At 37.1% G+C, this 27,212-nt stretch overlaps 1 protein-coding gene across 2 annotated transcripts in view; it reads right to left on the bottom strand.

Moving 5' to 3' along the window:
* Positions 1–949: 949 nt before the first annotated feature.
* The window catches only part of LOC134539578 (ciliary microtubule associated protein 1A-like), a 48,718-nt gene continuing 22,455 nt past the window's right edge, over positions 950–27,212 (bottom strand). Inside the window, exons 3-8 of one of the 2 annotated variants that reach the window (XM_063381729.1) lie at positions 24,683–24,743; positions 22,205–22,272; positions 16,909–17,076; positions 12,676–12,935; positions 5,927–6,046; positions 1,911–1,927 (exon numbers count right to left, since the gene is read on the bottom strand). In XM_063381729.1, coding sequence (XP_063237799.1) covers positions 5,939–6,046; positions 12,676–12,935; positions 16,909–17,076; positions 22,205–22,272; positions 24,683–24,743 — 665 coding nt within the window. In that variant the 3' untranslated portion in view covers positions 1,911–1,927; positions 5,927–5,938. Of the gene's footprint in view, positions 1,928–5,926; positions 6,047–12,675; positions 12,936–16,908; positions 17,077–22,204; positions 22,273–24,682; positions 24,744–27,212 lie in introns of both variants that reach the window. The other variant, XM_063381730.1, reaches the window with a different exon arrangement.

The following is a 27,212-nucleotide window of genomic DNA, read 5'->3' as shown; positions in this document are numbered from 1 at the left end:
AGCCGCAGACGTCATTACGGAAACATTCTACCGTGTTTACGTTTGTTTGCGAGTATTTAAAATGACTCCACCGACTGAGAATCCCGCCGACTGTGAAATACGGCACGCCGTAAATAAAGCCATATTTTACTATGAAATTAGCAAATATTTCGATGACATCAAACGCTCTCTTTCTCTCTCTCTTTAGGATAATATTTGACAGCGAAAACTAAATGCATTTTATGGTGAAGTAGTTTTAACTTACTAAAAACCCTCCATCCTGGATATCAGTTAAAACCAAGAATCGCCCTCGATATGAGAAACAAGGCCAATTAAAAAATTTTTGTACACTACATATATTTTTATGCCAATATTTTAATTCTTTATTTTTTTAGTTTCCTATTTTTAGAGAATTTGTAACTACAATGAATATTATTCTACCACCTACGCGAACACTTTTATTCATGTCCATATTTTATTAGTGTTTATTTTATGACAAAAATTTTAATTTACTCGTTTAAATTGGTAAAAAAAAAATCAAATATCATAACATAACATTCGTAATGTGGACAGAGTTAAAGTCTCTGACTTAAATTTTTGTATTATGTCATTTACTATATTTCACTTATAAGCACTATTGTCTCATTCTGCACAATGGCGACATAATAATTGTAAATGATAAGTGTTGAATATAACTCTACAGTGCGCTGGTAGAACAACTTTCTAGCAATGGTAGACCACAACGTTATAATTTACTATCAAAAAACATCAGAAGAAAATCTTGAAACCTTAACCATTATGTTTTATTAATAAACAGACAGATGTTCGGTATTATCATTACTCTGTGCCGCCTGTGTTTAAATGTTGGTTTTGTCACCTTTCTTTATGAAGACAAATTCCTAAACTTCTTAAATAAAAATTTCACAATACACTTAAAACAGGATTGCACAGGCAAAATAAACTCGGAAGGTATGCGTAAAGCATGAACTTTTATTGGAAAAGTGTTCAGTAAAATGTACAGAACGTTGAACAACTGAAAATTATTTTAAACTTCATATATAAAATGTAACCATTACTAATATATAATAAGCATATATTAAAAAGGTCATTTTATAAACATACAAAATATTAACAAGACTAATTTAACTTACATTTGTAAAATTGATGCGTATTACATTATCACAATTTACAGCAAGTACGATACCCTCATAACACATGACGCAAAACAAAGTAAAAAAGATATTTCATAATGTGTCTTCAAAACGTCATTTAAAGTTTATTTTTGTTTCCCTTAACTCAAAAACCTTAAGACTTGGTTCTCCTTACCTTATTTTATTTATTGACACAAACGTACTCACATCCTTCTATCACCAAACCTAGGATATGTTAATTATAGGCCTATAGTTATCCACAAAGGGTTATAATTATTGCGTATAAACAAAATAAGTGTAGCAACTTTTACCAAATGCCAGACAGCCGTTATGTTAAATGCCATATTTCTATCAAAGAGCTAGAATTGCGAAGCATTCACTATTTCTAAACCTGAGATACGCTGTAACAAAAAACTAGTCTAATTATATTGGCGTTATGATCACTCTCCAAATAGGAAAAAAAATTTAAAATAAAAGCAAAAATTCCTTAATTAAATGATGCGTGTGATTCTAAAATTTGGCATGTTATCAAACTAAACATAATGGGCTGTACAGATAAGTTTAATGTCCAGTTAGTAAATAAATACAGACCATGTCTTAAACTAATCTCTTTCCAATCATTTAACACATTTTTTTTATTTTCCCTGCTGTTAGGCCACTTTTGCAGAAAGGCTTGAGAGCACTGCATGGAAGCTGATTGCTGCTCTAATGCTCTAATACACGTTCCCTTTCAAGTTGCCGATGTACGGCGAGTGCTTGATGCCAAAAGAGTGCGATGTGATACCATCCATCCTAGCCTGGAACACAAATACACCGGGTTAACTGCAACGTTCTGGCAGGTAAAGAACAAATCAGAAACAGTACGTAGGAACACCAGTCACATAATTCCGTTTCAAACTTTTTTTTTTAATCTGAAGAATACATTTTCGAAGGGAAAAACTACAAATGTTTGTTTAAAATAAAATATAGTTACACCCCCTTCAATTGCGCACAACAATTTACATTTTATAAGCATTAAGATACTGAAGTGTAAAATTCTTTTAAAACATTAAAATTCTTTTAAACCATAAACAACTCCAAATCTTCGGTAGTGTCTACAGCATAATTGGTTGCTAAATGTATTTTTTTATTTCCAAACCGTGCTGTATTTCCAATTTCTTGTAAAACTTATTCCACTATTAAGTGTCAGGTACCTTCTGTTATTTCAACAACAAAAAATGTGCTAGGATTATAAATAATATTTTTTCAGTTATTTTGAATAATTTTCGAAATGGGAGAAGGTAATGAATAAGCGTTAAAAATATGCTATTTTGAAAACTATTTTTATGTTGCAGACACTATAATTTGTTGGATGAAGAAACAAACTGGTTAGTCTTATTTATTACATACAGATTTTGTGCTTAGCTGGGAATCATGCATGCATACGGAATGAAAAACTTCCATTTGAGCAAGATTTGTAACTAAATTTTATTAAAAACATCAACACATTAAGTCTTTTCTTAACCCTGACTTTAGAAAATACATCGTGTCACGTATTTTGACCACATAATGAAAGATTTCTATGGCATGTAGCATACCGTTGGAAAAGGTATGAACTACATTTTTTTTATTGAAGCTTAATTAAAATTGGCATTTATTTTGACTTTGGAAGAGCATAAGTCAATTTCTTGAAACCAATTGTATCAAATAATGATTTATTTAGAGAAAAAATACATTGCAGAATAAAACAGAAGTTAGTTTGTGCTATTTAAACCACAAACAAAAATGTTATTGTGAATTAAATGCGAGATTTTGGGTAGTGTTCAAATAAACTAAAAAAATATAACTCCATTGCCATGACAATTGGGACTTGAGGTCTATGTGTGATAACTAGATAATTGACCTTCCCAATCCCTCAAATAAATTGTGTTGGTCCTTATTTCAAACATTCTGTGTGTGTGTGTGTGTGTGTGTGTATATATATTTATATGTATATATATGTATATATATGTATATATATATACATATAATGTTTAAACCGAAAATCAATAGGAACATAAATGTTTGGATTAAAATTAAAGGAACCATTGTGCATGATACTAACCAGCTAACTGATTACATAAGCGAGGTTAAGAATTGCTTTGGTAAAATTAGTACAAGCCAAGAATAAATGTTAAAATGTTTCATTGTCTTCGTCTACGCAAGGTTAAAAAAGAATTTAAAAATTTTAAAACAAAAATATGATTACTAATTTTCCAACCATTCAGCTCTTATTCTAAGCTAGGCAAACAAACAAATTCTGTTCAGTGATCACAAGTTTTATGTATGTTTTAGATATAATGCCTTTGCATCGCAACGAGGCGTCTGCGCATGTGTATTTCTCGACGAAAGACGTTCCTAATGTCACGCTTGTGGGTGCGACACGTGAAAAATCTGGCGTGGAAACGTTCCGGCTAACCTAACGGGCGTGCATACATAGTATAGACGCGGTCCTGATTCGACCCCAGATTACTGCAACTGAAGAGTAAATAACGACTGTACTGCAGTGTAAAGTTGTATTAACGATCAGTGAAAAATAAACAGTAAGCTAACATAGCATATGGCTCACGTGCTCGAGGTTTGACCAGCATGATTTCGAACTAATTCAAAATCATGCCTATTGTGATCGCGCACATAGGAGGGAAATTAATATATTATTTTTACGGATGCGTAGCGCAACAGCCAATCAGAGCAGAGTGGAGTGTCATTTTGGTGTAGTTGGGCTATGAGAACATTTATCTAGGAGGAAGGGGGGCAAGAAATTGTGTAGCTACTAGACTACTCAGTTAATACCTGCTTTAAAAATAAATCATTTTGAGTAGCTAGATGAGTGACTCGCAATGAATTTACATTAAAATTACTCAAAAAAGTTTTGAATTTTTTAAATATTGTTCAATTGCAATTATTGCATTGCCTCGCAAAGACTAAAATGTTAATGAATTTTAAAATGTTCACATGCTGCTGTTCAGATACCAACAGATGTTACATTCATCGCGAAGATCAACTGCCTTACATAAACGAATGATAATTATTCGAGGAGAGTGCGTCAGCGGAAGACGCCACTCCAACGCATGCAAGAGGATAGGTACATAGCGAAGTATGATATATGCTAGTTGTAACGGCCGGTAGGGAAGATCGCAGAGGAGAGGTAGAAATTATCCAGCAGTAATGCTACGGAATATTTGAAATGTAAAAGGAATTGTGAGATAAACTTTATTAGTGTAATTTATGTTCCATTTGGAATATTTATTGGTTATTTCCTTTTATTCAGCTGGATATCGCGATTTAACATAATTCCTAAAAATAATTTTTAAAAAAGACAGAAACTTATATAAGAGGTACTATCAAAGGCAACGTATGAATAACCTGCCAAAAGAGGCGCTAAAATTTACCGGTGAATGGATGCGAGAGTACAGGGCGCGGGAAAAGGATTTTTTTTTAATTTGAGAGCATAACCGCAATCTCACTATTCTTAATTATTATATCTTGTTCAATATAAAAATACTTACTAATAATACCTCTACATATACCTAATAAGCAAGAAGTTTCACTTAAGTCGCGCGTGAACTCTACGTACATATTTATATATTTTAATTGTAAACCGCAGCTAAGTTCTTCTGTTATTCGCGTATTCACGTCTGCTTTTTCACGAATGACACCGTTCCACCTGCTGCTTCTTAAATTCCCTGTTCAGAGGTGGTATAAAAAAAACACTACATGAATTTCATCTCGTAAATGAAACATTCAACATCAAATTTAGTGATTTTTCAATGACTTAAAAGTGGACTCACAATGGTCCACCCACAAAATAGAAGGCTCAAAAAGTAGTGATAATTTATCTTTTACAGATATAGTAGTGAGATGATCATGAAATTTAAGTTAGTAATAAATCGTTTAACTCAAGTTTTTATTCGTTCTGATAGTTATTAAAATATTCTCAATGTTAAAAATGTGTTCAAAAATAAGTTAAATACAGTTAAACAAAAAATAAACTTGTAAGACGGGCGGACGGGCGGTTGGAAATTTCTGGGCCACCTGATTGGCTGCAGGTCACGTGATGGACGAACGGACGAGTCCATCTTTACTGTGCAAGTCCACGCCGAACACCAAGCATAATTAAACTGTGACAGTGACTCGCGAGGCAGTGACAAATTTGGCAACACTCCGTGCACGAGGCGTATTGTAGCGCTTTGAATAAACGGTGTTATGTAACGGTTGATCACTGCGTACCGCCGTAACTACCAGCGTTCCGGTTTTTGACGTGACAACGTCTAATAAATCGATGAACGCCGGCTGCACGCACGAAAAAGTGTCCCGTTACGCACATAGTTCCGTTACGCTGTGTCCCGTTACACACATTGCTCCGTTACGCTTTGTCCCGTTACGCTCATTGTACGCTTGCGCCGCATCTATCTCTCTTTCACTAGACTGTTTATAAAGTGAAGTGAAAAGTTAATTGCTTATTACAACAACCATTTCGGCAATAAAGGTTAATTATTCTTGCATTTTAAAAATCTGATTACTAGTATAATTTCAAGTATTTATTCTTTATTATTAAAATAAAAATGATTCAATTTTATTCATAAAGTATGCAATCATTTCATCAATGTTTTTTTATGACGTTGTCACGTTAAACTATCGTCCGTAAACCGACTTTACAGACAACCAATTTTTTTTTTTTAAAAGAATCGCAGTCCACCGCGAATACAAAGTCTCGCGTGTCCCGACGACGTGCAGTTGTGTGACCGCGCTAGTGGGAGCGGTCTGAGAGGACTCACCTGCCGGCCGCCTCACTTGTCGCTGCGCTTCGCCTCGTCCGGCACCTGGGGCAGGGCGACGTAGGGGGAGTGTTTGATGCCGAACGAGTGCGCCGGCGCCCAGGTCTTGTGCACGAGCACCTGTTCGCGTCGAGCAGCGAGCGGCGCGCGCCACAAGTGTTACCAGGTCAGTGACAATCAGGCGGACCGCAAGAGGAGGGTGAAGGTTCGTCCCCGACCCTCGTTGGGAAGAACCGGCTTTAAGAGCGACCATCGAGTACCTACGCGGCCCTAGCCTAGCATTCCAGGAACGTAACTCGACCTCAATGAATGTATGGAATGTTTCTGGAACGTAGCGGTCTTAGCCGGCGTCTGTGGCGGACATTCCAGGAACGTAACTCGACCTCAATGAAAGTTTGGAATGTGTCTGGAACGTAACGTCTCCGTCCGTCATCCGTCCGTCAAATTACGTGACCTGCAGCAGTCGGATGGCCCGGAAAGTGTTTTCCGCCCGTCCGTCAAAAGTATGACGGCCGTACGGATGGATCATACCTGTTGTTTGGTTGCACCAGTCAATTGTCACTAGAACACGAGCCTGTGTAGTTCGTATTTGCTCGTTGAGATGTTTGGCATAGTAACACCGAGACTGTTAGAACTCACGTCCGACATTGAATTTTTTTTTCGAGGATATGATAATACAATACGTACAGGAACACGACTTTGATAGCAAGCATCGTTTGGGAAAATATTTAGACGGACGGATGAAGTCATGTTGTCAATCGCTTGTCTGGACGCGTGGCGTTGACGGACGAAAGAGTGACGGATGGACGGATGACGGACGGAAACGACGGGCTATTGTAATTTACTGTACTGAAATCTTGTAATGTTTCTGAAATGTCCCGAAAATAATAATCTCTGTAGGTATAAATGACATCGGTTTAAAATTGCTAAATACTTTACTATTATACGGGCAAAGACTTAACACTTGCGTTTAAGTTTCAACGTCCACAAAAATTAAATAAACACTTTTAATACTAAAAAATATAAATTCCGCCGTTAAATTTCTAACCGTTTAGTTGAAATAAATATAACGCAGCTAGTGAATTTTCAGAGTAAAAATAATTAATTCACTTATTGCTAAAATCAAAATTTGGGTCAACTTAAGTTTAAAACGGAAGCTTTGCTTGAGTAGTAATTTTCAATGACAAACACCGATTTGTAGATTTTAAAACTAAACACTCATTCACGTACGATATAAATATCACTGCAAATGGACACCGGCACATCTAGTGAAACGAATGTTTCCCGTCACTAACTCATCCGTGGCTAGTACCGACTTCTTCCCAACTCGGGCAGAACAGACCTTAACCCTTTGACACAGGTTGTTTATTCTAACCAGGTCAACAAACGCACGTGTCATAGCACGAGCTGTATAGTTAGGTATTTATGAACTCGGTATAGTTCTTTCATTGATGAATTGCAGTTCTGCAGATGTTGTTTCTGACAATAAATGCGCCCAAGCAAAACTTTTTACGTTCCGAGTGAAAAACAGTTGCAGATTCATTTTGCAAAAGGTCCGTAATATTGTTTTCGTGCTAAACTGTTGGCATCAAACAAAAACTTTGCTTTTAAACCGTTATGCTTCTGGCGCTAGAATAGAATAAGGACTGCTGTAGGTTCTCAAACTGCTTGTATCCAAAACAAACTTAAAAAATTATTTATATAGCAATAAGACTTCAAGCTCAAATACATTAGGTTTCAGAGAAAAATACTAATTACATTGATATTTTTAATAGTATTTACAATAATGTGTATTTGAAGTTTAATAAGGTACGTTGGATTTTTTTAAATTAATTTTTTAACTGCTAAAATAATTGTATTAATCTCTTACGAGAAGGTAGATTTCCTAATTTATTCAAAAAATACATATGTAATTTCATGTAACAGCATACTAAACGACATATTAATATATTTATCGTTTATCACGCAACTACTTTTATGTCTTGATTTATTTGGCCAATTCTTACTTAGCGGTTTTATAAGGTGTTAAAGATGCAGGAATATTATTATTGTTATCTACATTACAAGATGAATTATGAAAATTATGGAATATGCTTGTAGAAAAGGAATAAATGTAAATTAATTAGATACATGGAAAATGTATTAAGTAGCACCCTGATAGGTTAAATAATGTTATTACTTTCAGCACACGTTTCTATGACACGTGCATTTGTTAAAGTTAAATAATAATATTTAAATGATTAAAACTAAATCATGCTTCTACCTTAAGACATTTTAATACCACTAGCAAGAGTTAGCTGGTAAAATAATATGTTTGTTCAACACATTTACACATTAATAATACTAGCATAAACAAGCCAAATACATGTTAAACTACAGTTAGTAAAACACTAATTGGTTAAGTAAATTCATTAATTACTATTATTGAAAGCCTACTTTACAAGCATTATTTTTATGCTCTTTTGGTTCATTGTGTAAATATATATGCACCAGCTTATTTTGGCATAGCCTGTACATCACGCTTAAGAAAGTACTAAGAATCTAAAGACACTTTGAAAATTTATACAAAAAATGTTTAGTGAGAGAAACGTTGGTTTTAATAGTTCTAACAAAATGATTCCAAAAAATTTCACATTTAGTTGGACGAACAAAAAATATATTTTTCTTTCGTTTAATCATTTCATCAATTCTGTGAAACTACTATTACCAGATTAAAGTTGACATGAATTCTCAGTATAGTTGCCTACACTAAGACATTTTTACAATAAGTTACTGAGCTGCTGACCTGAATGCAACACACTCTCAGAGTGTAAGCCGGTTTTTCCCCCGCAACAGCTTACTGTGACGTCATGCAAGAAACACTCACTTGCATCTCATGATGCAGAGCTTTATTAACATGGCATGGGCGTATAGTATGTGAAGAAGCAGAAAAATAACGACATTATATATTAATTATAAAAAAAATTATATGCTATCTTATCTGTGCACAAATTCAGAACATAAAATATTACTTATCTTAGGTATCCTTAAACAGTTGTAAATATTATAATATACCAAAAAAGCAATAAGTATGTGCTATATTTTAATTACGATAATAGTCTATTAGTTAAATTTAAAAAGTTTAAATCCAATAGCAGAATAAAAACGTGTTTTTTCAGGGAGTGTAAACAGTAGGAGTTTCAGCAGAAAATAATCAAAATATTTATATTTTACTATTTTGCTGTATATAAATATAAAATTTCAAAATATATTTGGAAATAATCATAAAAAATACAAAAATAACCTCAATTATTAATTATATATTATAAACAGTATACAAGACAGTGATGAATTAAATAATTTCAAGATGCAAAAGAAGGAAATTGGTAATACGGATTAGAGACAGCTAAATTAGTATGAAATTTTTAAATAAATAAATATGCGCCTGTGAGAGATTAATAAAATTGAGAAAACTATGTCCTTTAGCTGTCTTAAAACTGTACTGAAGAGAAGGTATTTTCATCGTTTTATAAAGGTTGTACAGATAATTATGGACTGTCTCAATTATGTCCCAAACGTAATATATTTCTGTCAGTAAAATTATATTTTTTACTTCTCTGTTTTCCTCCCACCGCACTATCAACGCAAGACCCTTTTAGTTGTTTTAACACAGCACACGTTTATGGTATAAAACAAGACCCACAAGGAATTATTGTACATTTCATAAAAAAAATAGACTTGAAAAATTTTTTTTTTTATTTGGCTACAGTCTAGATTCCAAATGTTTGTACACCTAAACTTATTATTTGATATTTTCGAGCAATTTTTTTTTTACTTGTAGATTTTTAAAATTATACCTTTTTCTTTAAATAAAATATATCTTTGTACAGCTTAAATGGATTACAGCAATTGAAGGTCAATGTTACAGAATATTCAAAGACAAAAAAATCATAAATTACCTCCATAAAATATTTTTTTCACTTAATTTAGTGGTTATATATATATATTATGACGTAGCCATGCAGACGTGGCTTGAGCTCAAGGATTATAGCCTGCTCTCTAAATTCAAATTAGTGGAAACTGGTCAAAATCAGTAAAATTTATTTTAAAAAAAATGGTTTAATCCACGTCACTTGACTCAGTAGATTCCTGCATTTTTTTCTGTAACTGAATGTCACTGTTTTATCAGTGCATTGCACTAATTTTCCCGAGAGTAAACTTCTTTTACCTTATGTTCTAAATTAAGTTCACTGATTCACCAGCCAGTAACAACCGCATGTTTTTTTTTCAGTTACTAACAATTTCACTGATTTAAATCACTAGATAACTGGAAAAAATTAATTTTATTTTCTGGGGGCAGAAAAGAATCGAAGTGACTTTCGCATAAGCAATACAATGTCAGGTGGTCATTCATTGGCTGCTGTCGGAGATAACTTTGTCTTCAGGGTCTCACATGACTCGGTAAGATGATTGTCAAGTGTTTTTCATTGGTCTCCAGTCGTTCGCAGAGCGTCAAATTGTGTGTGATCCAACAACAAAGGTGCACAAATGTTTTCTATCTAAGCTTTAAACAAATAGTTACGCGAATTTTGCAAGTATCTAACAAATCACAGTTCGGATTTAGGTTGCTGTTAGAGAACTGTCCTGCTGTACTGACCGTGCTAAATTCCATACCCCAAATATCCCAACCCCTCCACAACCCCAAACAACAGAGGTGTTTTGTGATCCATACCTCATCGTGTCTTCTTTACTTGCCCCAATACTGATCGAATCCATTCGAAACAGTTTGTCACACAGCTTGACTTTTTTACAACAGGAATTATTGTTAAGGAGGATTAGGCCTGTCCATCTTGAAATTTCAAATAGTTTGACATCGCTAGCAATAAAGCTTCCGTTCTAATTTATTTATTTTTAGTGTGTAATGTCATAGGACGTAGCTTTGGCTTCTTGTCGTGAAATAGCTATGTTAGTAAATATGCGGTTGCAACAAGGTAGAGAAGGTCTGGGAGATATGATGTATGCCTTGACATTCCAAAAAAAAATTTGGGATGAATAGTTGAAAAATTAGAATTATAGCAAAAAAAGATTTAAAAAAATTCAATATACCCCTTGAGGTACTTGTTGCCCGCGACAGCCGGGGAGCTGTGTGACAGGCTAAATGTCCCATGGGCTGGGTTACGTCGTTCGATGGCAACGCACTTTTTTGGATCGAACAATATCTATGGTTTCGGGGTAAATGTTTTTTGTTTGTTGAGTCAAACGCTAAGAAGTGTCATGGCGTCAGTAAACATTGGTATTCTTTACCATTACAAAGTTTTAGATGCGGCATTTGTTTACAAACTTCTTCCGTGATTTAAGTAGTAGTTTTTGGTCCAGTGGCGTAGCGTGCCATCTCGGCGCCTGGGGCGAGAAACCCATTTTGCCGCCCCCATTCTATAGGTGCTTAATTAAAATTAAATTTCACATGCAATGAGGTACCTAATATTGAAGTTAAAATAGGATGAGCGGTTTTACAAGCGGATTCTACGGGCCTTATGAGCAGCGAAGTCAGAAATAACTTTGTCAAAATCAATATTAGCAGCCAATTCTTGTTCAATCGACAATATAGTCACGTTTGATAGTCTATCGGAGTTATGTTCTTATATATTTTTAACGCCTTTTTGGTAATTATATTTAATTTTCGGAGCTCCGAAGTATATGATTAAATTATAATTTTTCGGGGGAATTGTTAAAGTATTTTTTTAGTATTATTATATAGCTATTTTTATAAGTAGTAATAGGGTATGTATTTTATGATGGATGCACCGATTTGTGATGAAACGATTTTATGATATATATATATATATATATATATATATATTAAATGTTGTCATATAAATTTTGTGTCTTTTTAACTTGCTGCCTCCTCTCACTGTTCGCAACCTTATTAGTATTTTTTAAGCCTGCTATTAGTTTGGGTTTTAATATTTTTTTGGGTTTACCTGCGCTCGCGGTACGGGGCAATATATGAGTTTTACTGTGTCCCGGTTTGCGGAAGTTGTTTGGTTTGCCCTGGGTTAAGGTCAAACTTTACAGTACAATGCGTAGTACTAAATTCAATGAGTGCGAAAGAGAGGCATCGATACGGGCCGACGCGTGAAACAAAAGATTTTGTATGAGTAATTAACATAATAAGGAGTGCCGCTCAACTCGGCTCGCGCGCGCCGGGCGGCGCGGCGTGATGCGATGTTGCCGTTCCTATGTAAACAAACAAACGTTATAAAGAGCTCTGTCATTGATTTCGCAGTTTTTCTTTTAAATAAATATTAAAAAATAGTTGGTGCGCAAAATTTTAGATAAAAATGGAACATTATAGTGTGTCTGACACATGTAATGAATGAATCATAGATCAGATCTCAACCCGCTTCACCGGCGACCCGCCCCCGCGGGCTGCCGCCTGGGGCGGGCCGCCCCCTCCGCCCCACCCACGCTACGCCACTGTTTTGGTCTTAGCTGATTGTGATGGAGAAAAAACGAAAGGCTTCTCCGTGGACAGGTCACTTTATAAACAGCGTTATCGTAAAGAATGGGAGCAAGAATTGAAATGGTTGAGGCGTGGCAAAACGGAATTTTCCGCCGTTTGTTCGACTTGCAACTCGGAACTGAACGTGACTTTGAACCTGAACTTTGGTGGAGCCTTACGGAGCCTCAAGGAAGCTGCTGAAGGAACGAGCTGGGTGGTGGTGGTGGTGTTGGTGGTGGGGTAGGGGGAAGGGGGCAGGTCGAGGTACCTTCTCCGGGTAGTGGGCGCCCGGACCGGGCTTCTGCGTCGAGTCGGAGGGCAGCTGGTAGCGCGAGCTGATGGAGTAGGCGGGCGAGCGCGACTTGTAGTTCTCCGGCTTGGCGTTGTCGTAGGTGCCCGGGCCAGGGGTGAGCACGCGGTCGTCGGGGTGCTCCTTCTGGCGGCCCGAGATGGTGAAGGCCGGGGCCGCCTTCATGTTGCCCTCCTTCGAGTGCCCCAGCACGCTCGGGATGTTGTACACGTTGGGAGCTGCGCGACAACATTCCCCGGTCCGCCCTTCAGACAACCGCCCCTCGCGTCCTACCGAACACCTTGTCTCTCAGTACTCGCCAGAGATGTGTCAACATCTTAACTCGATAACGAACAGATCCATGGGTGCTCATGTTTTTGTGTTTTCAAATACGTCTCTTGATGTGAATCACACACGTAGTTTCCGCATCCGCCGGCCGCTATAATTAAACTATCAAATCATTCAGATAAAAGTGAATAAAAAGGCTTGAAAAATGCACGTGTTCTCGTGTTGAAAATACAAAAATTTAACACGAAGCTTGTGGACGAAATTTGTGAAACAATTTTTAAAAACGTAACATAACACTAAGTATATGTTTTTGCTTAAACGGCTAAAATCAGTCTGTAAATACTGCTGCAAATAAACCTTAACCTCGTTGATCTGATTCAACATTTAATATATAACAATAAAAAATTTTATCACGATTTTTTTTATGGCATTGAATATATGTAGGCTGTGAAATTGCTTGTGTCTCTACAATATGACGTTTCAGTGTTAACTATGGTTGTCAAATTTTTGTTGCGTCATTTTATGTTGTCATCTCTTTTTATTATTATTATTACTTACAACAAATTAAAGTATTAAAAGATAGCTTTACTATTAGTTTTATTTGTAAATACCTATACATGTTTTATATTTTGCGATGTTCATGAAAGCAATATATACGAATGAATCATGCGGGTCCGCCATCTTTTCAAAATTTCTGTGCCATCCGCCACAGATGGCAGCACCGTGGTTACACATTTTCGTTCATTCTACTTCCGTTCCATTCACGAAATTACTCCTACAAAATGCCTTTACCGAGACCTAAGATGTTACACATTCATAATCATAACTCATACATAACTTGTAATTGTACATGTTTAGTTGAAGTTCATTTCTACCGCACCATCACCACATAGCGACACCCGAAACATTGTGGAGATAGTGTTTCACCTAGCCTGATGATGGCTTGTAACTATGAATCATAATGTTCGTCATGAACACAATAACTTCCAAGTAACACGGTCATCTCAAACTGTTTCCACAACATATGTACTAAAGTTTAATCAATGTTTAAGCTTCCTCGGAAACATACGACACTCCATGGATGGACAAACATGATACACTCCATGGATGCACAAACATGCACACACCATGGCTGAACAAAGAGCAGTTTCGCACAGTGTGGAAGGCCACCTCCTGGACTTTAAACTCTCGTCGACAATGAGATAATTTCTGACGTATTAACTAAACACAGTGGGAGAAACATGCTGGGGTGTGCATGGAGTGGGTATCTGTTCTAAAGAATGTCACTTTGGTTAGAAGTTGATTAGCAAAACAAACCCTAGCTGCTAGGAACAATGGAAAAAATTGCCATCATGAAGTGAGTATGGTTAAATGTTTAAACAAAGAAGTTAAAAACACATTAACAAGTAATAGACGTTCAATTTTCACTAAAACCAACAAAATGTTTTGCTATCCAGATAAGAAAGGCCTAATTTCATACACCAATTTCTTTTTCATGTTTGTCATTACTTTTATAGAATGACTATTTATGAAATTTTACTTCGATACCTCCACTGCATCAGTTTTTCTGCCACACAAATTTTCTATAGACGTTAACTTAGTGTAATATTACGGCTGTAAAAAAATGGCGTGACAGAAATCACGAATAATTGCACCCCATTTTACACCCATGATATTACACTAAGTAAACATCAGCTGAAAATTTTTGTGGCAGAAAAACCAAAGCAGTGGAGGTATAGAGTTAAAATGCCAGAAATACCCTTAAAGAATTTTAAGGATGAAAAAGTGAAAAAAAAATTAACATGGCATGCGAGACCAAGCATTAAACAATAAATTTTGAAAACTACTCGAAAACGTTCGAAATCTGTGAAACTGTCAAATTATTATTAATTTGTATAATTATGTCAAATTGTTTCACGAGAATCTCTTGTTCGTTGCAAGAGCTGTGGACATGCAAACATAGATACCATCCTGTATAGCTTTAGTTCACGTTAACCAGCTTGGGTGGCTACAGATTCATAAAATGTAAATTCCTGTTATATTACATGAGATTTGGTAAATATTCTGTGGTTTGGGAAGAAGAGAATTTTCAAAAAATATATTTTATTAATTTACATTAAAAAACCTCTACAAACAGTACCAGTCATTAGCAATCATATATGTGCTCTTACTTTTAAATTGGATTTATATTTACATAATTGCTATCAAAAAGGCTTTTTCTCATTTCATTTAAAAGCTCATACCTTCTAAAGCTCAGCTATTAAGTTAATCCAATCAGTGACCAAATCGGAGGTAGTACCATAAAGTAGAAAATTATAAAAGACACTTTGGGCGACATTACTACGATGTGAACTTACATTCAACTATCGTCGCTTAAGGAGATAACTGCAGAGCATTTAAGCACGTGGTGTCTATAAAAAAAAGGCAGTTGAAAGTGTCCTTGCGTGCCTTTTCCTTAAAGAGAAATGCCTGTTGCGCATTTGATTGCAGACGTAATCATCGCTGAGTGTTCAGATATAGAAGTGAATTACATATAATTTATCCTTTCAAGACTTCAGTTCTTGGCCATGAAATGTTTATTGCGTCTTTTTGTCGCAAACTCATTAAATAATTATATTGTCGGGTGCGTTAATAAATCACTCTGTAGTCATACTAAAACGCGCTGTTTTGTTTTGTAATAAAAGTTTATGTACGATAAAATTATAAGCCAGTAACATTTGATATTATGGCCTGTTCGTGTTTTATAGGTTTTTGATGATTATACTTATAAAGGCACTCAACATTTAAATGCAACTTTCTGTATGTTTAAAATAAATTTGTGCGATTTAAAAGCAATGTATATGTTTCTCACTGAGCTATATAATTTCTTGAGAATTTTTAAACGAGTGGGCAAAGAAGTGAATATGAAAACTTGAAAATTAAAAAAGTACACTCTTGACAAAAATTTTTATTAACATCATGCTTACCTTGCAAATGAGAACAATTATAAAGTTTTACAAATAAAAAAAAAATTATGCAAGACTATTATTTTCAGTTATTTGTTCAATGTTCGTGTTACATTGAGCGTGCCTTCAATTTTAGAAAAGACACCCACACCATACACTTTTATTGAAGATCTTCACTTAGGTGTTTACGAAATATGGAAACAGACCTACTCATCACGCTCAGAGTATTCTTGACTAAAGATTGTTAAAGTTCCTTTTTTTTAACTAATAAACTTTAGATATGAATGTTGAAAGCTTCATTCAGATTCGCGAAAGTTGTCATGGGACTATGTGTATGTGTTATGGGAGGCCTTCTTTCACAGACGAGAGAGCCAAACTCTCGATCGTGCATCTTCGGTTTTTTTTTTTTGTTCATTGTAAATAAATATGGCGGTGTTGATAAAAGGATACTAATGTTCAATTAATAGAGACTGGAAAAATACGCGCTTTGGATGACCTCTAGGATAGACTCCATAATCCCCTACACACTCTGTCAAATGCCACCTGCTCATTGGCTACTGACTTGTGATACCTGTCAACTGGGACGCTTGCGATTCGATGCTTTTTTGGTTGAAGGTTTTTCATTGGCTCAAAGTCCTTCAGATAAACTGTGAACCAATCAGAGGAGCAATATAAAGGTACAGTTGTTTGGATTCTATCATCTCGTTAAATGAATCCGCGAATTTTTCCGGTCTCTATCAATTAGGTTAGGTTAGCTAAATTATAAATACTTTAAAACATTGTGGACGGTTGATTTGGTTAGGATAGCTACATTAAATATACGGGGGAAAAAAGCATGAACTTCGGGGAACTTCGGGGAACTTCGGGTGTTGGCTCTCTCGTCTGTGAAAAGAAGGCTTCCCATGTGTTATTTCACCAGTGAAACCTCGCAGTAGCCCGATGAAGGAGCTGCCCTGGATGGGGCAGCTAGAGATAGTACCTGGGGTGGTGCTGGGCTTGTCCAGCTGGGTCTTGAGGCCGAAGGTGTACTTGGGCGAGTGGTCGAGCACCAGCTTCTCCGGGCTGTAGTCCCCCGGCGCGGGCGTGGCGTCCACGTGGTGGTCCTTGGGCCGGCCGTGCAGCGTGGACGCCTGCGGGTTGTCCTTGCCTGGAGCACAACGCCGCTCTAGTTACTCCTCCGACTACAGCTATACAGTTCTTCCTCCGACTACAGTTACAATGATTACTGGCTGATTGCATCTACTGTACTTCCAGAAAGTCCAGTTACAATTATTACTGGCTGATTGCATATACTGTTCTTCCAGCCACTCCAGTTATAATGATTACTGGCTGATTGCATCTACTGTACTTCCAGAAAGTCCATTTATAATGATCACTGGCTGATTGCATCTACTGTACTTCCAGAAAGTCCATTTATAATGATCACTGGCTGATTGCATCTACTGTACTTCCAGAAAGTCTATTTATAATGATCACTGGCTGATTGCATCTACTGTTCTTCCATCAACTCCAGTTATAATGATTACTGGCTGATTGCATCTGCTGTTATTCCAGCCACTCCAGTTATAATGATTACTGGCTGATTGCATCTACTGTACTTCCAGCCACTCCAGTTATAATCATTACTGGCTGATTGCATCTACTGTACTTCCAGAAACTCCAGTTATAATGATTACTGGCTGATTGCATGTACAGTAATTCCAGCAACTCCAGTTAAAATGATTAGTGGCTGATTGCGTGTACAGTACTTCCAGAAACTCCAGTTATAATGATTAGTGGCTGATTGCATTTACTGTACTTCCAGAAAAGTGTATTTGAATGATTAGTGGATGATTACATCTACCGTATATGCTGAAAAATGTGTTCTAATGATTAGTGGCTGATTGCAATTAATATACTTTCCAGAAACGTGTGTTCTAATGCTAAATGACTGATTGTATATACTGAACTTCCATAAATGTGTGATTCAATGCTTATAGTGGCTGATTGCATCTACTTGATATGCATAAAACTATGTTATAATGATTAGTGGTTAATAGCAATTAATGTACTTCCAGCAATGCTGTTCTATTGAGTAATGGCTTATTGCATCTTCTGTAATTCCAGTAACGTGTGTCCTAATGTTTTGTGGCTGATTCAATCTACTGGCTGGGTGATGTGATAACCATTGCCTCCCGGTGTACGGAGTTGTAGATACAACACACAACACTAAGTGCAAGGCCTGAGAAGGATATCTTCCACAGTTGAAAAGTCCCTGACCTGGCGGGAATCGAACGTGGGTCGTTTCGTTTGGCTCAACAGCCAGATTATCTGATCTTTATTTTTCAAAAGTTTAGCTCACTAGTTATATCAAATTTCCAACTATTCTGTCCTGAAGGAAGTAGGTACTGAGCCCAGGTGCGCACAGCTCATAGATCTTGTGAAAATCATAATCTAACCATCCAGCAGTGCTGATAAAGTCTTAGGGCTCAGGACACAGCCAACTGTCTGGTTAGCTCAGTGCGGTATATACAGAGGTTGAGGCGGTGACTATGCTGGGTTGGTGGCCCCAGCCGCTGGTCATTGCCGAAGCTCTAACACCTTCCCGATCAAACAACAGGGAGTGATCCCTAGCAGTTCCGTTTGAAATAAGCTATGGAATGTAAATAAAACGAACTGGAGTGTTACTCCCACCCTACCCTATGTGGCCATAGGTGGCATGGCCACTTGATTTTATATTTATTTTAATTAATTTTGAATTATGGCTGTGACGTAATTTTAGTTTTAGTATTTGCCCTTTTCCTTTTTTTATAAGTATTGGTCTTTTATAAGTTTTGTTAATCTTATTTTTAAATATGATTTTATATTATGTTTTTTTTTAAATGGTTTAGTTTCTTGATATTTAATTATATCGTTTTGGACTTTGAATCATAATACGGTGTACGACGCTTCCCCCCGTGAACATTCAAATGGACTGTTCCAAGGCAATAAGGTGGTGGGGGAAATACGTCAAGAGGGACGGAATGAGCTGTATGAGGGAGTCGTCAGCTGATCGCCGTGGTGAACGTGTATGCGCTTCGGGCGTGACGAGCGCGGTGATGGCTTGTGGTATTGGGCCGGCGGGGACTCGTGAATATTTTTGAACATAAATCAGCTGACGTATATTGAGCTTCGGGAAATACTTAGATTGTGGCGGGTGCTGCCAAGAGGATGAAGAGTCCACGCTACATTTTTCGTTAATGAAGCATTTAGCATGTGTGCTAAAGTACAGCCGGCTAAACTCCGGGCCAGGAGGTCCGGGGTGGGATGCGACGTACAACGTTCAATCCAAGTAAGTGATTCCGGCTCCGAACTTTTGCCCCTGTAACCCCGGGGCGTTGATATAAACTTTGCCCACCATAACAGTGAACAATTTAAAAATAACTTTTGCCAAAAGACCCTAATTCCCACGTCGAGTGTATGTTGCGTCCTCGTACTCATTTTTATCGAACCTTCCATCAAGCTTGCCATGAAGCGTCGTAAAATAAAATCACCCGGGTGTAATCAAGATGTTTTAGAGTGACATTAATTTTCACTACCTTTTATTTGAATATTATTGTAATTTATTATTTATACATATATATATATATATATATATATATTTAGAGCGGTTTTTGTATCAATGTCTGAATTTATTTATGCGTTTATTGCAGTATTTATTATTTATTGGTATATATTAAAACGTGGCTATATTAAAAGCCTCTGTAACTTTATAGGGCAAAAGGTTTTAGATATAATTGTAATATTTTTGATATTTGGTCTTAAATTAAATTCCTTACCATGCTCATGCGCAAATGGTCTCATTAAAGTTTTTGACATTTCAAGTAATTACGTTCTTTTTATTTTAAATACTATTAATCTGTTCTCTTCCTTTTCTAAAAACTTTTTGAATAATTTATTTATGAATTTTGGGGCACTCGTTTATCGGAGCAGCGTGCAAAATAATAATTTAAAAAAGATAAACAAGATTGGAGTGTTGAAGGCTGTTCCCAGACGGGTGTCTAACTTGTGGTGGTGTGACACCGGGAGTGTCAACCGCGACACCTATTAGGGCGCAAATGTGGGAGGGGAACGCGAGAACGCCGGCCGTAAGGTCAGAATAATCTATCTAACCATCCCACCTTTCCACAGACTTATCGTGGACGATTTAATTACATTATTAACATTTATTTGATTAGGAAAACGTTTTTTTACTGAATTTACGACTTCTCGAGTTCACACCCACACCTTACCCGGAACGTGAACCTTGAACCCCTGGAAGCGAATGGGCTACGTATATTGGCTCGATCAGCATTAGTGGTTATTCTCCGTTCACTCTTAGCTGAGTTCTGAAATAAACAAACACCGCCGTACCACTGCACCGCGTCAGCAAGTGATAGGCTGAATTCATCTTGCGCGCCAAGCACTAGTTGCAACACACACACTTCAGTACAGTCGATGCTAATAAAATAACGGAGACGTAATACAACAGGAAGCACCGTAGCACTTTGTTCAGCGTAGGTGGTTCATTTGCGAAGAAAAAACTATGCACTTTACACCTAATAACCGTCTTCACAAAATCATCACAAGTTTTTATAACAGGACTCTCACGTTTCCTTTTCTTCCCGGAAGATGTTAATGTCCCGGTGTCCTGTAATTCTTTCCTTGCACGAAGCACACTGCTCTTCGAAACACCCGTAAATTCCGCAGTTAAACTCGCGATATCGTTCACACGGCAATCCGGATATTTGACTGAAAATGTTTTAAAAACATTCAACACAATAGTTTTCTGTGCACTTTTCAAAGGCTTTCCCGTTCTGTGTTTTACAAAACTCGGTCCGACGTCAGCCATACAAACCGTGCGCGCACGAATCCGAAATGCAACTGTTGCGCCGGGCATCAACTGTACACTGTACACGTACACACGGCGTCTGCTAACATAATTGTAAGTAAATACTTGCTGACACATTAAACTGTATTGGAAATTAATGGTGAAACGCTATAATGCTATATATCAACAATTGTTATAAAAAAGGGCAGTGTAAAAATACTTACAAATGGTACGTAACCAAGGAACTATTTCTTGCGCACGAATAATGTGCGCGGCGGCCGGCAGCCAATGAGAATGTTTGTTTACAAGAGGCTTTGTTTATTCCAAAACTCAGGTAAGAGTGAACGGAGAATAGTAAAGTGCATAATTCCATTTTGGCAAAGATTTTACGATGAAAGGACTTGCAAATAATATATTACCTCAGTTCGTGTTTTTGGCCCTCTGATCATTATTGCTAGTCGACTTCCAGCTCTTCTGGCGTTTGACGGATTGCAATTGGCATTATTTATTGTATGTTTCTGTGCGTTACGCTTCGCTTTTTGCAGCCTGCACTGCCGCCGGGTAGGCAAAAAGCCTGGCTAGTTTAGCGGGTTGCCGCACTACTCAGGCGCACCCACCACTTACAGGGAGACAGTGCGTTAATATACCCACATCTAACTTTGTTGTTAACTACTTTCATCAAATATTAATTTAATTTTTTACAAGTGAAACCCACTCACCCTAGTTACACATGAGTTTAGTTTACATCCTGAATAACAGACTCTGTAAAATCACGGAAGAAATTTAAACTCAAGTGTACAATGTGAAGATAAAAAAACGGTCTGGCTTTTATTTTCAGACTTATCCGATGGAAAACCTGTATTGTAAACTAATAGTCTCTGAATAAAGTTAAGTCGCTCTTTAATGTGATTTAATATACAGTTTTAGAAATTAATTAATTTTCTATGCGATCCTGAAAAAAAATTTAAAAAAAATCCTAGTGCATTATTATGTAAATTTTAAATATCATACCACACAACTGTAAAAAATCAGCGTGTGAACATAACGCTAAGGATATAAAGCTAAATATAGTTTTACTATGTATCAGTAAAATATAGATCGTAAATTTCAGGAAAACAATTTTTATTAAAAAAAGTAAGTGTATACTTCTGATTATTTAAATCAGAATATATTTTGTAGTGATAACTGTTGATAATCTTGCAGACTACAAACACTTGAATGACTTCATTGAAAGGGTTTTAGATAAACCACCAAAATAAACTTTGAAGATACATTTTATGCCAATTCTGGATCATTGTGTTCCCAAACAAAATTAGTTTTTTTCAACGGATGGTTGAGGTTTTTTTACATATATATTTGAAAAGAAGTTTTGTCGATGTTACAGCATCAAATGTTACCCACTGAAATGTAATGTATATATAAATTATTGTCATGTACACTAACTTACCCTTTGAGCTAAGACCAGTGATGTTGTATTTCGGCCCAGGACCAGGACTGTCATTCTTGTTGCTGTGCCTGAAACATAGCCGTCAAAACACTGTGACTTCCCACTAGGCCATTAACTCCAACCTACATACAAGCCTTTCTTGCTTGATAGTAAACGACCATCAAGATTACCTGATAAGATTCTCCAGGTAAACAAATACCAACTACATTAATTTCACATCAATGTAAAAACTTTTAGAATTTTTTTGAAAAAATATTCATCCTAAAATTTTTTGATAAATCAAACACGTGTTTCGAAATCGTATTCAATATACATTCTGCATGCATATTTTAGTAATTTTTTTTTCATGATAGTACGAAGTCATAGTACAGCAATCTTTAAAAGTTTATAAAAGGATTGTGTCACGGGTGCTCCAGCACAGGTGATTTTATTACAGACGCCCCATTAAAACAAAATGTTTGAGATAACATAGCAATACCATAGTCAAAAATGAAAATTCCTAATTCACTTAAAATGTTGTTTTGAAGAATTTATTAGTCGAATTTATCGGGGATCTACGAACATTAGTTGTTTTTTTCTCTAGGGTATGTTCCATAACTACAACAGGCCCCTCAGTAAGGTTTATATCCAAAATAAATTAGGACCTCACAAACTTTAAGCCTAAGTCTAAGTTTATATTTTTTATGGTTTTTATAACCATAAAGGACAATCAACTATCAAACCTAGAATACACTAGGAGCATTCCATCGTGTGGTACATATGCAGTTTTGATTTAACCATTTGTATGTAGCTTTCGTCGTAAAACTCATTACTTTCCTAAAAAAAATATCAACCTGAGTGTTTTAGGGATTTAATAAAAACTAACTTTTACTGAATTTTCGATGGTAAACTATAAATAGTTTAACGACAAAGCCTACATAAAACTATATACCAGGTAATTTCATGCTCTCAACTCATACTAGGATTGAAATATAAGTAGTTATTTCAAGTTTTCACACCCATTAACAGAACACTTTTTTTGATTGATACAATTTCTATAAACATTTATCGATTGTTATAATACAAATCTATTACAAATCATGAGCAAATTAATGAAATTATAGAATAAACACAATTTAGGAAACTACCTCGCTTACAGCTTTGTTGGCAACATGGAGGATGATTTAGTCGTTCATGTTAGCTACTGTCGTACTGGAAGAGAAAAATCCTTGAAATAAAACTTATGGTTTGAATTTAGCTGCAGAGAATGTTGTAAACGTGAATGGTTTGTGAACAACGAAAAAAAAACTGCCTCTGACTTCCTCGTAAAATAAAACGGGAGTGACATAACACTAAGCTTTGACCTATTTTTGTTGGCATTTCGGTGACGCCACCAATTTTTTTTTATCGTTGCCGTTTCCGGTGGTTTATTTCCGCCGGAAAGAGGAAACTAAAAACAGTGACGTGACGTGCAGGAAATCTCTCGTTAAAACTTTCTGACCGAGTCACAGTTGGCTTCAGCTCACGATACTACCGCTCGCAGGTCCGTCATAGCCTAGACTGGGCCGCAGCGATTAAGGCCCTGCCCCACTGCCAGATATCTGTCTCCAGTATATTTGACAAAAGAGTTGGAGGAGTGATATTGAACGGAAAATAGCTTCAAATTTTCTCCATCGAATAAATATGAACAAATAACCCCAAATATGTTTTAAATCATGTCACACTATAATTTTTTAATCTCAATATTGATATTAAATAATGCATAATCTCAGTGCTGGATATAATTTATGCATTTGTGTATTTTTAATTTTTTTTAAATATACAAATTGAAATTACAACAATATTTGTTACAAAATGAAATAAATTTATAGTGATTTTTAAAGTTTTAAAAATATAGTACTTTTTAACACACTTTTATTAACTTCCCTTGTAGAGGCGATACTGCGCTAGAAGCACCAGCGAACGTCGCACTTATCATCCCGTCTGACTAACACAATTACACCCCTTAATAATGTTCGCAGGCTTTCACGGCCATTGTGTGAAATAGCTTGGCTTCTATGTTGTAGTCGTGTCCTAGGCGAATAATTTTCCGACGTTTCAGTCGACATTGCAGTCGCCATCCCTGATGATGGCGACTGCAATGTCAACCGAAACGTCGGTGAATTATTCGCCTAGGACACGGCTACAACCCAGAAGCCAAGCTACTTCAATTACACCCCTTATTTGCCCAAACAAGTGAAGTTTAAATACTAGTGTACATTTCCTGCCTCTTGCTTTCCATCGATCTTGTGTTTTCATTGGTCACGTGAGTCCAAAAAATTGGTTGGACAAAATTCATAACGTTTTAACACTCGAGAACCCGTACCCACAAAACATATTTCCACTCTTTTCTCTTGCAGCATTTTTTTTTCTTCTCTTTAACTAGTCTGCGGTGTTGCGTCGAAGTCGGTTCGGAAGCAGCTGGTGTAACTCGTGCGCGCATTCTCCTGGGGGACTCACCTGCTGCCGAAGCTGAAGGCTGGAGCCCGCCCTCGCTTCGAGTCGGGCACGATGGCGCCTCCTGGTGGCAAACAAAACAAACTATGTTTTAACTTACATGAAATGCATGCAGTTTCATTACTCTGTTTATATGTAGAGACCTGCAAAATTCGCGGATTCAGTGACCTCCAGGACAGACTCTACTACACTCTACACACTCGGGCAAATGCCACCTGTTCATTGGCTGCTGACTTGTGAGTCGTCTCGACTGAGTGTCTGTGATTCGACACTTCTTTGAGCGAGGGTCTCCTAATTGGCCCTCATTACTCCAGATTAACAGTGAACCAGTGGTAGAAGCAGCGCTAAGGTATAATTATTTGAATTTTTGCATATCACGAAATGAATCCGCGAATTCTGCAGGTATCTATTTATAAGTATCCTTTCGTGTAGACAGCACAGGCTGTATACGATATTGGTCATGTCAAATACAAAATACAGCCATACTATCTTCTACATTAAAATCTCTACATATAAATAAATATATATGCTTAAAACATTGTTACTGTATAGTTTTCGCTATAGTTTAAAAAAATCCTAATTCAGCGAACTCATATAAAATACACTTTAAAGCACACTATATTTACATGAATATAATTGTTACATCAAGCACATCTACATATGTAAAAATTATAATATAAAGGTCTTGTTTCAATGCAAGATGTTGCTAGAGTAAATTCGATTGTTTATCCACAAAAAAAAAACAGGTTCCTGGATGTGAAGTAAAGGATCAAGCCATCTTGGATGCCGTAACGTTCGCCATATTGGATGACCTTCACCTTACGGAAAGTTTTCTAGAAAGGGGTTTTGTAAAAATTCTTAAGTTGTATTTTTTTTATAAAAATCACACGAAAAATATTTAAAATCACTATAATCATTTGTATGTGTAATTTGAATATAATTATTTTTAATGATAGCCTTCAACGTCTTTATTGAGAGTAAAGGTGAAATAAATATCTGTATCAGTAATTCTAGAAATTTTGTTGTACAATAAAAGATAGCCTTCAACATGTGTTTTGAGAGTAAAGGTGAAATTTAAAAAAAAAACTACACCGATGGTAATCAACCTCTCTTAAGTTTAATAAGCTATTGTGTAAGCTGTATTCTGCAAAGACAGTCAGAATTAAAATCGGAGATATTTGAAAGCTTTCAAAAAATTTAATTTTGGTTGGTTGGCTTGAAGAGGAATATACCCTCGAGGAGTATCAAAGCCAAATGTTCCATTTTTAGGGGCACGTACTTTTCGCGAAAAGAATTCGAGACCACCTGTGTATCAAAAACACTGTATCATTGCCTTTGTTTCATTATTAGCTGAATTTTTCTTTATTTAACGCCAGTCAAAGCGATTTCTTGGAAAAGCAAACGCGTCCTGAAAGGCCTGGTCAAATGAGTCAGTGGCTTCTATTGCTGACTGTCACCAACTGCAAGGGAGAAACCGCTTCAACGGGCATACTTTATAGTTAGGAACAGGAAAAATTCGCGGGTTCAATGACCCCCAGGATGAACTCCATAGTTCTACGTACACTCGGTCAAATGCCACCCACTAATTCGCTGCTGTCTTGTGAGACGTCCCAACGTAGCAGCCTGTGATTCGAAAAAGCTTTGGTCGGGCGTTTCTCATTGGCCCAGAGCAGGGGCGCAACAACTAAGTTTCCAAAGGGGGGGCAATATACCTTTTTATAAATAATAATTGATCTCCCCTAATGAAGAGGGGGGGGGGGGGGTCCTCCCCCGGGAAAATTTGTATTTCAAGGTGGAAATTGGTGCTATTTAAGCAGTTTTATTATCTAAAAATTGATTACACAGCACTTTCTTTGCCCCCATTTGCCCCCACTTCAAGCTTTCAGAGGGGGGGCAAAATACCTTTGCCCCCCCCCCTGTTGTTGCGCCCCTGGCCCAGAGTCATCTAGGTGAGTTGTGAGCCAATAACAGAGGCAGCACTGAGGTATAACTATTTGCATTTTAGCCTATCGCGAAATGAATTCGCGAATTTTTCCGGTCTCTACTTCTAGCAGTCTGAGTGTTCAGATTTTTTTTTTCTGCCCCTAACAATTTTAAAGGTTGAAAAATTGATACGGCATACAGACTGTTGGAACCACGATGGAGACCTTGGTTCCTATCTGTTCCTCTGACACTTGACGGCAGTGTCTCCGGGTCGGGAGAAGGCGGCAAGCGAGGGTGGGGGGGATCCCTGGGGAATCCCTGGACGCCTCCCGGGACAGACTTGCACAACTCTCCAAGGGGCAGGCGCGGGGCGACCTTGGAGCCTCCACTGCGGGGGAGATAGCCATCGAGGCAGCCGTCCCGCTGAGCGCCGCACAAGAGCGGCATTCTGTAGCGTCCGTCGTCGGCGTCGGTCCGGCGGGAATGCGCCTGTCCCCTCCCCCGCACCCGCTCGACCTCCCCTCCCTCGCGGAGGGAGACAGCGGGGGTCACTGACCCGCGCAAACCAGTTCCTCCGGTCCAGGTCGGGCCGGGATGCTGGATGCTGGAG

This window comes from Bacillus rossius, chromosome 15, assembly GCF_032445375.1.
Source record: "Bacillus rossius redtenbacheri isolate Brsri chromosome 15, Brsri_v3, whole genome shotgun sequence".
Taxonomy (NCBI): Eukaryota; Metazoa; Arthropoda; class Insecta; order Phasmatodea; family Bacillidae; genus Bacillus; species Bacillus rossius.
The sequence above is the reverse complement of the archived record's forward strand: the minus strand, read 5'-3'. Positions and strand labels throughout refer to the sequence as shown.